This window comes from Oreochromis niloticus, linkage group LG23 (assembly GCF_001858045.2).
Source record: "Oreochromis niloticus isolate F11D_XX linkage group LG23, O_niloticus_UMD_NMBU, whole genome shotgun sequence".
NCBI lineage: Eukaryota > Metazoa > Chordata > Actinopteri > Cichliformes > Cichlidae > Oreochromis > Oreochromis niloticus.
Window position 1 is genome coordinate 6,187,527 of NC_031986.2, and position 16,875 is coordinate 6,204,401.

At 41.4% G+C, this 16,875-nt stretch overlaps 1 protein-coding gene across 1 annotated transcript in view; it reads left to right on the forward strand.

The window, feature by feature from the left end:
* The window catches only part of nalf1a (NALCN channel auxiliary factor 1a), a 57,445-nt gene extending 41,514 nt beyond the window's left edge, over nucleotides 1-15,931 (forward strand). The window contains exons 2-3 of the mRNA XM_003440902.5: nucleotides 6,346-6,517; nucleotides 10,995-15,931. Coding sequence (XP_003440950.1) covers nucleotides 6,346-6,517; nucleotides 10,995-11,293 — 471 coding nt within the window. The 3' untranslated portion in view covers nucleotides 11,294-15,931. The remainder of the gene's footprint in view (nucleotides 1-6,345; nucleotides 6,518-10,994) is intronic.
* The last annotated feature ends 944 nt before the right edge of the window (nucleotides 15,932-16,875 follow it).

A 16,875-nucleotide genomic window follows, 5' to 3' on the forward strand; every position in this document is an offset into this window, starting at 1 on the left:
CTTTTTCTCCCCTGTTCATCATAGTTACTCCAGGATTGATTACTTTATTGTCGATAACCAGCTACTTCCCTTAATTTCCAGCACCAAATATCACAGTATAGTGTTATCAGATCATAGCCCTGTGCAGATGGGTCTAGTTTTTCCAGGCAATGTAGCGCCCCAACGAACATGGCGGCTAGACCCCCAATTACTTTTATGTGAACACTTTAGAACATTTCTCAACAATCAGATTGACTTCTTTTTGGAAATTAATGACACTCAGGATGTGTCAAGGGGAGTTTTGTGGGAGTCTATGAAAGCCTATATTAGGGGCCAAGTTATTTCTTATGTGGCACATAGAGACAAGGAGCGTTCTAAACAACTTAAAGAACTGGCTGACAAAATTGCAGATATTGATAGGCGCTATGCTCTTTCACCTACGCCAGATCTCTTTAAGGAGAAACTACTGTTGCAAACTGAATTTAACACGCTTATGACATGGAGAGCCGAAAAAAATATTTTTAAATCCAGACAGGTATACTATGAGCATGGAGATAAAGCGGGGAGGCTCCTTGCACTTCAGCTCAAACAGCAGTCAGCTGAACAAGTGATTTCAGGAACTGAAATAGGTGCTGACTCGATATCCCGCAACCCCCGAGTCATTAATGACCAGTTTAAACAATTCTATTCTACCCTATATCAATCAGAGGTGGGTAGTAACTCACTTGAGATCTACTCGTTTCTTGATTCGCTGGATCTTCCCAAGCTTTCTCCAGATGCTCAGTCGTCTTTAGAACGGCCATTGTCGATTGAGGAGATAGCGAGTGCTATCAAGTTGTCTCAGACTGGAAGGGCGCCAGGTCCGGACGGTTTCCCCATAGAGTTTTACAAGGAATTTTCTTCAAAACTCACACCCATCCTAAAATCAGTCTATGATGAATCTTTTGCTACTGGAAATCTGCCGCAGACGCTTACCCAGGCCACGATTTCAGTCTTACTAAAGAAAGATAAGGATCCTGTACAGTGTAGTTCATACAGGCCAATAAGTCTTCTGTGCTGTGACTATAAGATTTTAACCAAAACTCTTGCACAACGGTTAGACCCTATTATTTCCACCGTTATCAATGAGGACCAAACAGGCTTCATTCCTGGACGGCAGTCATTTTTTAATGTGAGAAGACTATTTAATGTGATATTTTCCCCCCATTCAACAATACATCCGGAAGTTATTCTGAGCCTTGACGCTGAAAAGGCGTTTGATAGAATCGAATGGTCCTATCTTTTCGCAGTTTTAGAAAAATTCGGCATGGGGCCTACTTTTTGTAGGTGGATCAAAGTCCTATATTCAACACCTATGGCTGCAGTCAGGACAAATGGTCTGATTTCGGAATATTTTTCGCTCTACAGGGGAACGAGGCAGGGTTGCTGCCTGTCGCCCTTCCTGTTTGACATTGCAATCGAACCACTGGCAATTGCTATCAGATCTGATGGGAGGATTAAAGGTATATCCAGGGGTGAAATAAACCATAAAACTTTGCTTTATGCTGATGATCTCCTTTTGCAGATATCAGACCCAATTGAGAGTATGCCCTACCTTCTCCACTGGCTACAAGAGTTTAGTAACATATCGGGGTATAAAATTAATTTGTCAAAATCTTTATTGTTTCCATTAAATAATCTGGCAAAACAGATCACTTATGAAAATTTGCCTTTTAAAATTGAAAATGACAAATTTACATATCTGGGAATAGAAATAGCTGGCTCAATTAAGGCTATTTTCCAGTATAACTACAGGTCTATCTTAGATCGTACCAAAACTGATCTGGATAGGTGGTCAAAAATTCCATTCTCACTGGCAGGACGGATAAATGCAGTGAAGATGACTGTAATGCCCAGGTTTCTTTATTTATTCCAAATGATTCCCATTTTTCTCCCCAAATCCTATTTTGCTCAGCTGGATCGCTTTATCTCTTTGTTCATATGGAACAAAAAGCCTGCACGTATAAGGAAAGCAAGCCTGGAGAGAGCTAAATCTGATGGTGGTTTGGGTCTACCCAATTTCTTATTTTACTATTGGGCAGCTAATATTGTCAAGCTGACATATTGGATAACCATGTTTGCAGATAAGGAGGGTCCAGTCTGGACTGATATGGAACTGAGAGCTACACTCCCAGTCTCTCCGATTTCGATCTTAACTGCCCCTCTCCCACTAAATATCAAAGCACCTGAGCTGAACTCCAATTTGGTGGTTCAAAATTCGATTAAGATTTGGGGTCAATTCAGGAAACATTTTAATTTGACAAATACATGTAGCTTCTCTCCAATAATGTTTAATCATCTTTTTGCACCATCCCAAATAGATCATTCATTTGCAGCTTGGCACAGAAGTGGCTTGGTCTTCTTTCGAGATCTCTTCACTGAGGATGGCTTTGTTTCATTTAAATCTTTATGTGAAGACCATAATTTACCTAAGTCTCACTACTTCAGATACCTTCAGGCTCGGAGTTTTGCCTCTAAATTTCTCTCAGGGTACCCATCTCCACCCTCTAAAGACCTACTGTATTTAGTTCTTAATGTGAGTCAACCCACTAAAAGAGCAATATCAAAGATCTATGCATTAATTCTTGATAGCTGCCCTCATACATGGGACAAAATTAAGGCAGCATGGGAAGGGGAGGTCGGAGAAATTATACCAGAAGACACCTGGAAAAATACCATACAGCGTATACACACATCTTCTCTCTGTATTAGACATGGCTTGATTCAATTTAAGGTTGTCCACAGGTTGCACTATTCTAATGACAGACTGTCTAAATTATACCCTAATGTTGCACCAAACTGTCCTAGATGTGATTATTCTCCTGTTTCTTTGGGGCACATGTTTTGGTCATGTCCCTCTTTGTATGGTTTCTGGTCATCAATTTTTCAATCACTGTCAGCTATATCTGGCGAAACACTGCGGCCTGACCCTTTGATAGCTATCTTCGGTGTAGCTCGTGATGAGCTAAAGCTCTCCCACCTCCATAAAAATGCAATAGCCTTTGCCTCGTTGCATGCCCGCCGTCTGATACTGTTGAACTGGAAGGCGACGAATCCTCCTTCCTATGTCCATTGGATTAGAGAGGTGATGTTGGGATTAGCTCTGGAAAAAATTAGGTATACAGTGCACGGCTTGGAGGGTAAATATGACAAAACCTGGTCACGGTTCATAACTCATATCAAAAGTCTGCCTTTTGCCTGACTTATTGTTCTTTATTTGTTGGTAATTTATGCTCTCGCTCTCTTCTCTGACTGCCGTCCCTAGTCTCCTCAATGTCCGTACTTTGACTGTTGGGATTTATTTATTTTTTTGTTACTTCTCTCATGTGCCAGAGGTCCGGATGCTGGTGCTATAATGATTGACACAGATTGGTTTGAGTTTTTTTTTTTGTTTGTTTGTTTTGTTTGTTGTTTGTTTGTTTGTTTGTTTGTTTGTTTGTTGTTGTTGTTTTGGTTTTTTTGTATTGTGCTTTCTTATTGTGGGGATGCCACCTGGATGGGGGTGGGGGTGGGGTTCACGACTTTTGTAAGAAATGCTGAACTGTTTTGTTGAAACTATAAATAAAGTTGTAAAAAAAAAAAAAAAAAAAAAAAAAAAAAAAAAGAAGAAGACAAAAAGCTAAAGTTTGCTACTTTTTTATTTAAAGTCTGAAGGAGGACGCTTCTGGAAACTGGCCAATCATAACAGAGCGGAGGAGGGGGAATGCCTTAAAGAGACAGACACAGGCTTACATTATCACACGTATCAGGGGATCAATTCTAGATTAAAAATAATTTCATGAATTCTAAAGATGATGGTGCAAAAATCTATTAGATTATATTGATACTGGTGAGCATCTACATGGTAACTTACAGTTTTAAGGTTAACAATAAAGAATAGTTTTAGTGCTAAAAATAAAAAAAACAAATTTTAAAAAACTATTAAAATAGAAATAAAAGCAGAATGCAGTGATTTGCCAATCTTATTAACTGACAAAATGTAGAATTTGAAGAAAAATAATTGATGCCAGAAACACTTCAGAGAAGTTGGGGCAGGCCCATGTTGAACACTGTGTAGTATCCCCTCTTCTTTTAACAGCAGTAAAGATGCTGCTCAGCAGTCCTGAGTCTTCTTTGTCATAGTTTTTGTGTCATGGTGCTCCAAATGTTTTCAACAGGTAAATGGCCTGAAATGCATGAAGGCCAGATCACCACCTGGACTCTTCCACTACCAAGCCATGCTTTTTGTAATAGATGCAGTATGTGGTTTAACATGGTCTCCCTTGAAAAAGATTTCATTTGGATGGGAGCATATGTTCCTCTAAAACGTGTATATACCATTCAGCAATGATGGCGCCTTTCCTCATGTGCAAGCTGTCAATTCCATGGGCACTAATGCACCCCCCTATTTATTTAAGGATGCAGGTTTTTTAAGTGCATGCCAATGGCAAGCCGGATGGTCAACTTCCAGTTTATCTGGCCACAGGGCAGTTTTTTGCTTTGCATTAGTCAATTTTAAATGAGCTTTGGCCCAGAGAAGATGGATTGTATGGTTTTCAGCATGCACAAGCATGTTCCTGTGCAGTCCTCTAAAAACGCAACATCGTGTAGCTAGAATGGGCATAGGTCAGATGTTGATTGGTTGAGAAGTGGGTTGGAATGGGGAAGAGAGCGACAGTTTACTAAGAAAGGGAGAAGTGTGAAGAAACATTAAAGATAAAAAAATATAGCATATCACAGGCTTCACAACGCCCAAAATGGGCTTTTTATTTTCATTTTCCCAACTTTAAAAGGCTTCTTACTAATGTGGAACATTGGTGGTGTTCCGCTTAAAACTCCGATTGCGTTATTGCAACATTCATTAGTAAGTGCAAAACTTTGCTCACGGCAAGATTTTAGCATTGTACTACTTGGCAATTACATGACTGTTGGTAATGGTTTGTTTTGTCTTTGATTCATCACTTGAAAATTGCTGTTGTACCTCTATTGCTTAAATGTGTCAGGCAGCCTAATGACTCTTTTAGTGGCTTTCATCACTTAATAGCAGCACATTTCCGCTGTTATTTAACTGACACAGCTTTTCATTGCGTGTCTTTGTGGCTTCTGTGAGACAATAATTGAAATATTGTGTTGCCAACTCCAAGTAGAGCGAAGATAGCTGGATCATAGGAAGCATGTAACAATGTAAGCAGTCCAAGGAAACAAAAGCGTCCGGTGTGGTGTGTCCCATCATGCTAACTCTTGTTTTTGAGGCATAGGTTGATTCAGCTTAAAGGTTCAACAAGTGTTCTCCCCATCCCAGCTAGCTACAAAGGTAGATCGGATGGGGGGAAAGTGCCTGTCCACCTTTAAAGACTGTGTTAGAGGCCACTTATCGAACTTACAGTGATCTTTGGTCCCACCGGGTTGGCACAGTAGGCGGTGGGGTCCTAAACAAATCTGATTTCAGTCTCTGCTTGATATCATCTGTGCTCTTTCCCTTCTCCTGTGTTAATCCCAATAAAAACCACACAAAGAAATGGCTAAGAATGAGAATGAATCCAGACTGCGGTATGCCCTTGGTTTATTTAGTTTTGCCAAGCTTTCCAAGCTCGAGGCTTTGGCTATTACATGTCACCATCTGTCTCCTTATGCACATAAGTCTGTGCGTTTTGTATTACATCCTGCCTCACATTGAACTAAAGCAAATTTAACTTGGAAGAAGACGCAGGATGAAATGTGGTGAGTTTATTTTGTGCCATTTGGTTTTGATTGCACTGGCATGCAGTAAGCAGCCAAACACACCACAGCAGATTAAAAACACCCCTTTGCTGTGAAATAAAGTATCATACATTTTTGTCATGACTGTTTTTTTTTCTGTTAAACGATTTTCCAATTGGCTGTTTCAAACAGGCAAAAAGTCTCTCAGAAGGGGGGCGGATGTTAACCAAACCCTGCCCCTAATCCTAGATGAGTCACCGATGACATGGTGGATATTAAGATATTTAGTGCCTTTAATGGCTTTATTGGAAAAAAAAGTCCTGCCTGCCAATGATTACTCTGTATTTGGCGTAGCTTTGATGAGCTAATCTCTGAACAGTAACCTCCAATATCCCAGTGGCTGTTAGATTGATGTGTGAAGTGTTGCTGTTCTACTTTGGTGGAAAAAACATAAGTGATGCTTAGTGGACCTCTAGATATTTATTTGTTATTGTGAAGAAAGCTATTTGAACCAAGGGGAGGGCCAATACCCAGCAGAGACAAATGCAGTAACTTCCTCCAGTCCTCTAGTGGGCCATGAACCTGCATCTATTTATGTAATTTTCTTGCCTTTTTTTTCTTCTTCCTCCTCCTCCTTCTCCTCCTCAGGCGGCCTATAAGCCCTGGCTGTGTGCTCAGTATTTCCCCACCACCCAGCAGTCCTGCCAGAAGAAGGTGCCGTGCCACCAGTACTGCCTGGAGGTCCAGCAGAGCTGTCCGTTCATCCTGCCCGATAATGACGACCTGATCCACGGTGGCAGCCCCAGCTTCATCTGCACAGGTTAATACCCACTTGCTGCCTAGTGCCACTTCCTGTATCCTGGAGATGAGTGCAGTTTGTGTGCTTGCATGCGTGGGTGTTCATGGGGCCTTGTATCCTCTTCACAGAAAAACCTTTAATTTAATTTATGCTAGTGAATAGCTGGTGAGTAGCATTTTGCAAAAGGACAGACAGTAATAAATCATCCAGTGTGTGTTTCTCTGTATTGACTGAGCGGTGTCTCACCAGGAAAACAGTGAAGTGGTTCTAAAGGCTTTCTGATGACATCTAGTGGTGTTTTTGAGCACTGCAGTGCTCATGCAAGGACGTTTTAACAATGCATTTAAGTCTTTAGTCCTTCAATCAATATCTGCTGCAGAACTTTTTTATTCTGTAATCATAAAGGTCAGCTTCACAGGTTACCTAAATGAGACTGGCAACATAAAACATTTCAACACCTAAAGGCTTTGAGGTTTGTGCATGCTTATAATAGATGGAAGTCATGATTTTATTTTGACCTCAAATTTTGATTTTCAACTTTCCCTGTGTGATGATTCTTTGAAAGTATAATGGGGTTAAATAGCTGAAAACAATTCCTGTAGTGCTAAATAAGATTGTCGGGTCAACTACAACCCAGATTCCAAAATAGATGGAATGCTGCGTGAAACTGAATTGAAAACAGAAAGCAGTTATTTTCTTTTAAAGCCTGTATTGAACTGAAAATTGTACAAAACACTTCTTATCAAATTATAGTGAAAGGTTTTCAAAACGTTGTGACAGAGGCATGTTTCCCTTTTGACAGCAAATTTTAATTAAGTGCTGTCAAAATTTAGGCATTGAAATTATTTTAGTTTTAGTTGACTAAATATCATTAGATAGACTACATCCAAAGTTGATTCAGCTGAATTAGATATAAAGTGTGAAAGTTAAAGTGTTAAAGCGTCTCCTCTTCTCTTCCTCCCAAGCACTGACATTTGTCTCGTTTCCTACCTGTTCCTGGGGGCAGATCAGATGTGCGCATCTGACCTTACTCCACAACAAGATGACTTCTGATTGGATCACTTTGAAACTCGTCCCACCTTTCGCACACCTTAATTAGTTGTGATTGGATCTCATCTCTCCAGAGTATTTTGATCTTGTTTTTATTAGTTGATTAAGGTGTCGATGCATTTCATCGTGCGTTAGTTTTTATTCAGTTATCGTCTTGTTTCCGTTATATAAAAAAAGGTTATTGAGGAAAACTGATGAAAATTATTAGTCTCCGTGGATTTCCAAAGTTCAAAGACATGCATGTTAGGTTAACTGGTGATTTTGAAGCTAATGAATGATGTGAATGAATGAAAGATTTTCTAATGGTTATAATAAGTTAGTTTGCCATAAATGTAAAAATATGTCATCAAAAATATTAATGGCCCCTGTAAGCAAACTGTGAGCCAAAGATACTTTGTGAGGAGAAAGGGGCAGGTGCGTGCAGGTGTTCTAGAATCAACAGGAAGTTAGTCATGCTAGTTTAGCTCCTGATTTCGGTAACAGTCAGCAGTTTCAGCAACACGGCTGTCTGTGGCGCTCAGCTTTTGGAGCCAATTAAGTGACTTCCAATCCTCTTTGCCTGCCCTTCCATGTTTTGCTTTAAAAAAAACTCCTTTCACATCTTAGCTAAATGTAAGCACCCAGCTGTGATACTCACATTTTTAGATTCAGTGTGCCTTGCACTTTTCAAACATATCATTATCTTAGAAACCCTTCGTAGCTACAATCTAGATATTATTACATTGTTAAGCCTTCTTCAGCGTTGAACTTATCTAGCGATACACTATATTGCCAAAAGTACTCACTTGTCTGCCATCAAACGCATATTAACTTGAGTGACATCCCATTTTAATATGATGTCACCCAGCTTCAACTACTCTGGGAAGGCTTTCTATAAGGTTCAGGAGTGTTTATGAGAATTTTTGACCATTTTTCCAGAAGCATATTTGTGAGGTCAGATACTGATGTTGACCCGGCGCAGTTTCCACTCTGTTTCATCCCAAATGTGTCGGTTGGGTTGAAGTCAGGACTCTGCGCAGGCCAGTTAGGTTCTTCTACACCAGGGGTGGGCACCGAGGGCCGGTGTCCCTGCAGGTTTTACATGTGTCCTTGAACCAACACAGCTGATTTAAATGGCTAAATTATCTCCTCAACATGTCCTGATGTTCTCCAGAGGCCTGGTAACGAACTAATCATGTGATTCAGGTGTGTTGACCCAAGGTGAGATCTAAAACCTGCAGGGACACCAGCCCTCGGGGCCTGGAATTGCCCACCCCTGTTCTACACCAAACTGGCTCATCCATGTCTTTGTGGACCTTGCTCTGTCTACCGGAGTGCAGTCATATCCTATCACGGTACCACGCTGGAATTCACTGAGCTCCTGAGAGCAACCCATTCATTTATGTGTGTTTGTAGAAGCAGCTTGCATGCCTAGGTGCTTGATTTTATACATCTATGGCCATGAAAGGGATCGGAACACCTGAATTAAATGATTTGGATGGGTGAGTGAATTGGCAATTTAGTGTACTCGTCCATAAACTTATTGGAACATTGCAACCAGGAGCTGCTAAAATTAAATTGGCAGTGCTTTGCAACAACAAATAGGGTTCACGTTATGACACAAATCTATGTGAGTCCAGCATAATCCAGTCTGCATCTATCAATACAGCATGGGAGCAGATCCAAAAAGATAATCCCCCAGTTCAAAGTGACAAAATGCTTCTTGTGGTACACAATATTTTACCTACACTAGCAGTATGGCAGCATTAGCAGCATGGCCTCTTACATTAGTGGCATATCAACGTGGAAGGGGCCAAAACCTCAGGTTGGAAGGGTTGTAGGTGTGAAATGAGTCGTACTAGTTTAAGATTCAACAGCAAACTCAAACCTAATCGTTTTCATTATATCTCTTAAAGATGATAAAAGGGTAAATCATCTCACTTGTCACAGGTGCAACAAAACCTACAGACGAGTCAGGCGAGGTGTCAATCCACACAGAGAAGGGGTCTAATCCAGCAGCTCCATCAGTCTTCCATCTGCTCTCGTCATCAATCACATGCTCTCTCCTTGTGCTTTGCTTTAGTTAGAACTAAATGAGCTTCTCTCTCGGCGGTTTAAGTTTCCCCGTGCAGATGATGACAGCAGTGTTGGTGCTTTTTTTCTTTTTCTTTTTTTTATAAACATGCTGGCAAGTTAAGACTTCCAGAACCATCAACTGATGCAGTAATGCGTCACCCTCTGTGCCGTGGTGAGCTCTAATTGGAGTTCATTTGAGGGTCGCCGTGTCTGGTCGTGATTAGAGCCACACGCTGAGGTCTAGTGCATTTGATCCGTTTACCGAGGCAGCAGATGAGCAACAAGGTGGCTGGTGTTAGAGAGATCATTGTCGTTTGTGCTCCATGTGAGCCGTTTATTGCCTATAAGGTTATTGTTTCAACTTTTTAAAATTATTATTATTAAGCAACTTCACAGAAAGCCTCCATAGAGATGTATCAGATTTAGCTAAAAAGGCTAAACGGAAACCAGTTTCTCTTTCCTCTGTTAGTCTCTTTGTATTAGATAATTACTGTTAATGTTTGACATATACTGATAATATTAATTATGAGGCTACCTACAGTCTCTATAAATATCCAAAACATGCCAAGGGCTCTCTTTGCATCCTTGAACAATCAATACAAATTTCAGTTCATGTCCTTCTCAGCTAAAAAACCTTTTTTCACATCTTGCTGTTACGTTGGGTTTTCTTCATGGATCCAGTATTGACGGGTGAAGCTGAACTGTCTGATATCACTGGCTGCTGTTGGAAAATCGCAGAAATTAATGGATTAGTGAGGTATGCTGACCCTAATGCACAAATTTGACCCCCTTTTACGTTGGCTGGTTCATTATAACTTGTGCTGAGCACATTACTTTTATTGCAGGAGCCCTACAATAAGCCGCAAATGCGTAAATATGTTGTTGCCATCAGTTTTGGATAGTTGGAATTGCAGCAAACAAAACTGTCCATTTTTCAGCTCATTTATCACCAAGCATAATTCAATTGTCTTTGATTTGGAAAGAAACTAACTCCTTCACCAGGCTACAAGACGGCATGAGACCTGAATGCACCGGTTAGCTTAAATGTTTAAAAGTCACATTAATAATGTTAAAATGTTTTAGTGTCACATCTTGAAGCAATTATGGTGTCACGACTTTAGTTTCTTGTGTTTCAAAGTTTGCAAAGCACTGAATGCACTTTTACATTTAGTGGCATATGAGCCATTTCTTATTTTTGGTTGGGTTCTTTCTGGCCTTCCATATGAGCGTGTGAGCAGCTGATTGTGCAGCAAAACAGTGGACTACAGAACACAGTTGTTATATCTGTAATATATGCTGTGAGAACACCAAACTACCAGTGACCCCCTGTTATAAATACAAGTGCACAGCAGGGGAACGTCAGCTTTTTCATCCAGTGTCTTCTCTTTCTCAGGTCTCTTGGGAGATCATCCATCAGACAGTGAGGCGGAGTGCTGTGACGTCCGATGGGACTCCAAAATGGACAACCCTTCAGGCGGCACGCTAAAAAGAACTGCTTCTTCCTGCCAGCCTGTGGGGGCTTCGGTCACCTCCGCTGCCACCCCGAGACTGTGCAGCGGGCGACTGAAGATCTGCCTGCTGGCCCTTGTCCTCCTACACACTGTCATTATCATTTCAGCCTCCCATAATTCTTCGTTGGTGGGCGTGGCTGCCATTTTCTCGCCAGAGGAAAGTGCTTCTAATGAGGAGTGAACCTTGGGTTGAATCAGGGCTGGAGCTTGCGTAGAGCAATTGTTGACAGGGAGGAAGACCAAGGCTTTTTACAGTGTCATGGCTGCCAGGGACACAGCTGGTGAGATGTGCTGGAAATGCCTCCACAAGCCTGCTGCCGATGAACCGCCAACCACAGGAAGTGGGAAGGTTTTAATTGGAGCGGAGGGTGCTGAGATTGGACATCAACTGAAGAGAGATGTTTGAGAACCACCACCCCTAAAAGAACTGACCTCTTGCCACTTGAAACCTGCTCATTGTTTCTATTCCATCCAAATGTTTTCTAGCATATTGTCCTCCCCTCCCCCAACCTCCCTCCCCTCCCTTCTCTCCGCCCTCCTCTGTCTGTTTTCGATGTGTGTGTACGGATAGCATGTCAGAGGAAAAAATGGACATCGATGAGGTCTGCACTCTCATTCGTTACTTTTAGATTTTTGCTGCACTTTCTTTCAGGTGCCAGAATGTTTTTGACATATCAGCTGTTTCCCACTTCCTGCTTTCCATCACCTTAGAGGGATCTTCTTTACTACCTTGTATGTCATGTTGCTCGAGGGCCTGCCGGGCCCAGCTCCATCTATCACTCGTGGGTCTTGTTTCCCAGAAAACAAAATGTATGTGATTCTGTATTCTGATGTTCAGCTTGTGTTTCTGTCAGACCGGACCTTTCCTCAACCCATTATGACAGTACATGCCTACATATTTTAGGACCTTAAGTGCTCTGAGACTGGCTCACTTTCTCCTCTAGCTTGTTGGGTTGTTAAGCAAGTTAGGAGAGGTGGAGTGGTTACAAAAAAAAGAAAAGGTAGTGACGGCTCAGCTCACAATTGCATGGTGTTGCAGGAACAGGAAGCTCAGATTAGTCACCGTGTAGCGCTCCTGGGCGGGGGGAACTGGTGTTTTCTGGTTTCTAAAGTGTTCAGTTTACCTCATACAGTGGTGTTGGTGTTGCAGACAGGCAGCACGGCGAGTACTTAGACTTGCAGGGACAACCCAGGGACACTAGAGGACAGTTGCATGAAGCCAAAACACCAGGGGCCTCATTTATCAGCCACACGTAAGCTATCAAATTATCAGTTACACTTGACAAGACCTTAGTGCTAACCTTAAGTGCAGTCATGTTGTTATGTAGTCCCTCATTAAGCTTAGCCTATGGACGTCATAAACTGTGACATCACCACAGCCCTGTATCCATTTACTGATGCTCAAGGCACGCCAGACTCACTGTAATATTCTCCTGAGCGGTAGATGTTGCCTCTCAGGGAAACACAAAGAAGTCATAACAGTGCTGTTGGGATTAAAAGAAATCCAAACTGGAATCAAAAGGATTGCAGACTTTGTTTTGTAGAAAGTCTCGCCATTTCCAGCTGTAGTACTCTCCGTCTTTATAATCTGGGAATCACAGCACTACTCCGCTGATGTATCATGGAAGCGACCCGCTCATACAGCAGGTTACAAAAATCAAGAATTACACGACAATCTGAAACACCAAAGTGTAGCGCACGCCGGCAGTTTTGATGTCACTTTTACTGCACAAGGTTGTTTGTGAGGCCAACATCAGGCTCTAATAGGCATCAAGCTTTTCTCCAGGATGCTTGGGTTACTTGTCATTAATTATGACCCAAAAAAAGTTCCGTTTTATCTCAGTATCTCCTAAAAAGTCATTAAAAAAATAGAAACAAAAAATTGTTATGTAGCATTATTTCTGCCATTGCGCTTACAGTTACAGTCATGACGTGTAGCTACAATAATATTATACGTGCATCGTCGACACAATACTACGGTGGCCCTGAGTGGTCAAATGCAAATCAACTTGAGAGAACACCAGGAAAAAGAGAGACACTGCAGAGGCACACAAAATACAACAAAAGTACAAAAATCCCCCCTCCCAGGTAAAGCGTTTTAATCGTGAGTCATATAATGCTGTAGCTACATTTTTGTTATTAGCTGTTTAATGTTAGCTTGTCACTTCCGCCACTGTTCCGTGAAGTTATCGTCTCTTTTTTTTCTATTTACATTGTTTTTTTCATTTAACTTCATTGGTTTTTGTGAGATTTTGCAGCTGCTGTGTTCTTTTTTGAGAGAACATGAACAAATTCAAATGATACGTTTTTAAAATTTCTTAAATGGTTGAAGCTTCAAGTTACACATGGCGCCATAGGCATCCCTCTTTCCTGTAGCCCAGACAAAGAAAGGGTGCCACTCCCTAATTAACAAAGTTTTTATATTTTGGTACAAACAAGACATGAATTTGATTTGTTAAAAATCTGGGGAGGAGCCACGGCTTAGGCTCTCCCTTACTGGTGTTTGGTCTGGCATCCGGCTCATGCTTCATCTCTGCTCCAATCACAGGTCTTCTTCCTGTAAAGGAAAACTCCTTCCTATCTCCCTGTTTCTATGCAGTCTAGTAGCTTTCCACGGCAGCCTCACCCTGACTTCACATGCATGTGGGTCCTGCGCCACACCCTACACAAACCACAAATGTGTAATTTAAAGATAAAAAGTAAAGTCCTAAAACACAATTTTTCTGTTATGCTGTTTTCCTAAGTTGCAGTGCATTTGATCTCTCAGGGCCACCGTACAATACCGATGTTTAATTGTGAAATATCGGTGTAATCAACAGTTATCGCGACACCCATTGTGGGAAAGAAGGCAAAAGATTCCCGTTTTTATAACAAGTGAGTGTTCACTTCACCAGATGACTGAGGATGGCAACTGTCTTATAAATACTAGCTAAAATCAAGGAGAATGGCACTGATGTTACTAGCTAGCTGGAAAACAGAAAATCATAATTACAGGAAAGCGTACGAAAGTTCAACAGTGTCAAATGCCCCTAAATGTTCACAGAAATCGTCAGTCAATCGGTTGTAAAATCTTTTTACTCCACATTCACATGCTCCTCGCGTTTTCCAAGTAATTTAGATCTGACATCATTCTTCAGACTTCAATGTGCAAGAAAGATGTTGAAAAAACGGAAGCGCTGAAAGCATTTAAACACATTGCATTATTGATCATTGATCAGTTTGTCAGTATTAACCAACAACAACCTGGCGAGTGAACAAATGTCTCCTTTCTGATTTTCAAGTTAGTTGTCTATTAAATTACTACAGAAAACACTAACGTGCCTAACCAGCCAGCAACTCAGTGCTGCAGGCCCCATTCCATGCATCCCACAAAACGTCATTTTTAGTTCTGATAAATGAGGCCCCGAGATCTTTGAGTGCCTCTGCTGCATAAATCTAATGAGGCAAAAGTGCAATATAGGAGGGAAAAAAACAAACAGCTGGGGTTAGTGTCCTACTTTGTGACATCTTCACTGCTGATGGCTCAGCTTGTCAGTATCACAGAGTTGGTGCATGTGACTAGCCAGCCACCCAATCTATCAAACCGTTGACTCTTACATCACCCTTAGACAAGCTGATCAACTGCTATCTTTCACAGACTAGCAAAGGGCTGTGTTACTGTCAGCGTGTGAGGAGTGTGAGGAGTTTTCAAGGGCTGATCCGTGTGATTTTTTTTTCTGTTTTTTTTCCTTTTTCTTTTTGCATGGCTGCTGCTAGTAAAGTGCACATTTACACAGGATGGATCACGCAGGGATTAAGATTAGTTTGAACTCACCTATTAGGCAGCAGAAATAGGGATTTTAACCAACTGTGAGCAAATAGTGACAAAAATCTTACAATAAGTACACCAAATCTAAATGAAGACATTCTTTTGTCCTGCTTATGGTGAACTTTGTTTCCAGATTGGCTTTTTCCTCACTTACAGCCTCACATTATTTACCACCCATCGATTTGCTCTTCGCTCACATGTCAGAGCGAAACGATAAAGTCCAAAAGTAAGTCAGGTTTTTAAGATGTCCATAGTTTTACCCCTACGTCTACCACCGCCATACAACCTTTCCACATTGGCTTTCATTTTTTATTTTTTATTTTTTTATTTTTTGCAATTTGTTTTGATTTCCTTGACAAACTCTGTTGACAAGAACTTACATTCCCTTGAAGACAGCAGTGGATGTAATAGACCCACACTTTGTTCTCCCTCCTTCCTTCAATCTCTAGCTGTTCATGATCTGAGTCCTGTGGATCTATGCAGATGAACCCCACCCCAAATCAACATACCACTTTCCAGCACCGCCCCCACGCCAACCCATCCACCGGCTCCTTGTCCTTTATGTTGTAAATATGTCCTGAGGATGTGGAATCCCAAATATCTTCCCTAACCTCTCCCTTCTTCCCCCACTGTTGGAATCTCACTGTGTTTTCTGTTCGGCTCCTTGGTTTTTGTCTGTTTTTTGAGACCTTTGCTGCATTTTTCTGTTGTCTAAAGCTGTGGTGTGAGTTGAGGAGATGAAAGAGGTATTAAAGGAAAATATACAAAAAATGAAGCTTGGATTGAGAAAAGGGTTCAAATATAGAGGAAAAAAATCTGATAAAGTTGTCATATTGTCATACTAGAGATGCTTTAGTTTGCTAATTTACTTTCTTTTTTTTCTACAAAAGACTTGGATGAAATTATTTATAAAATGCGTCCCACGAGTCATGACCTTTTTTGGACGTAAAACGAATACATTTATTAACATTTTGTTCAAAAGAAAATAAATATAAATTATGTTAAACATTACTGCTGTTTGTGCTTTTTTCCAGTGTCATTAAGAGCTGCAAAGTATTTAGTAATGAGAGGAACCAGGAGGAGTGGGTTGGGTGAAGCAAAAACTGGGGTGTGGGACATGTTTGGTAGGACGGTGAAGCAATGCTTTGTGCAAACTGTATACGGTAGGGATGAAGTGCTGCATCAGACGAGGGACGCAGCTTGCCTATCAGTGGAGCAGAGGTCACTGAGGTAGTTAAAAAAACACTCCTCGATGCCCAAAGCCCTCTGGATTGATGGATTTGTCCTGAGTCACTCAAGGATCTGGATGTTGTGGGGCGGTCCCAGCTGACGTACCTCTGCAACATCAAACCAAGGTTGGGTACAGTGCCTCTGGACTGTCAATTGCGGTTGTGGTTCCCCCTTTTAACGTCCACTAGGCCTCTAACAAACTAGAAGTTGTTACCTTTCAAAGTAAGTGTTTTCATGTATTTTGGTCGGATAAATAGATTCTTTATTGGTCCCACGAGGGAAATTATAGAATCACAATACTACCTTTATTGCCAATAAGTAAACAACAGAGGTAAAGTGCCACAGGCTCAGAGTGAGGACTTAGTGCGAAGAGTTTACAGAGTTTACGTTAGGGTGGCGCGGTGATTAACACTGTTGCCTCATAGCAGGAAGCTCCTGAGTTCAATTCCACCACCTGGCTGGGCCCTTCTGTGTGGAGTTTGGATTCTTTCCAGGTACTCTGGTTTCCGCCCACTAACTGCACAGTCTAAAGACATGTAGTTAGTGGGGTTAACTGGTCATTCAAAACTGCCCGTAGGTGTGAATCTGAATGCGAATGGTTGTCTGTCTCTATGTGTTAGGGCTGTGAATGACTGGCGACCTCACCAGGTTGTACCCTGACTATCGCCCTGTCATAGCTGGGATAGGCTCTAGTGTTCTTTATGGCACCAAGGTTGGATCAGTCT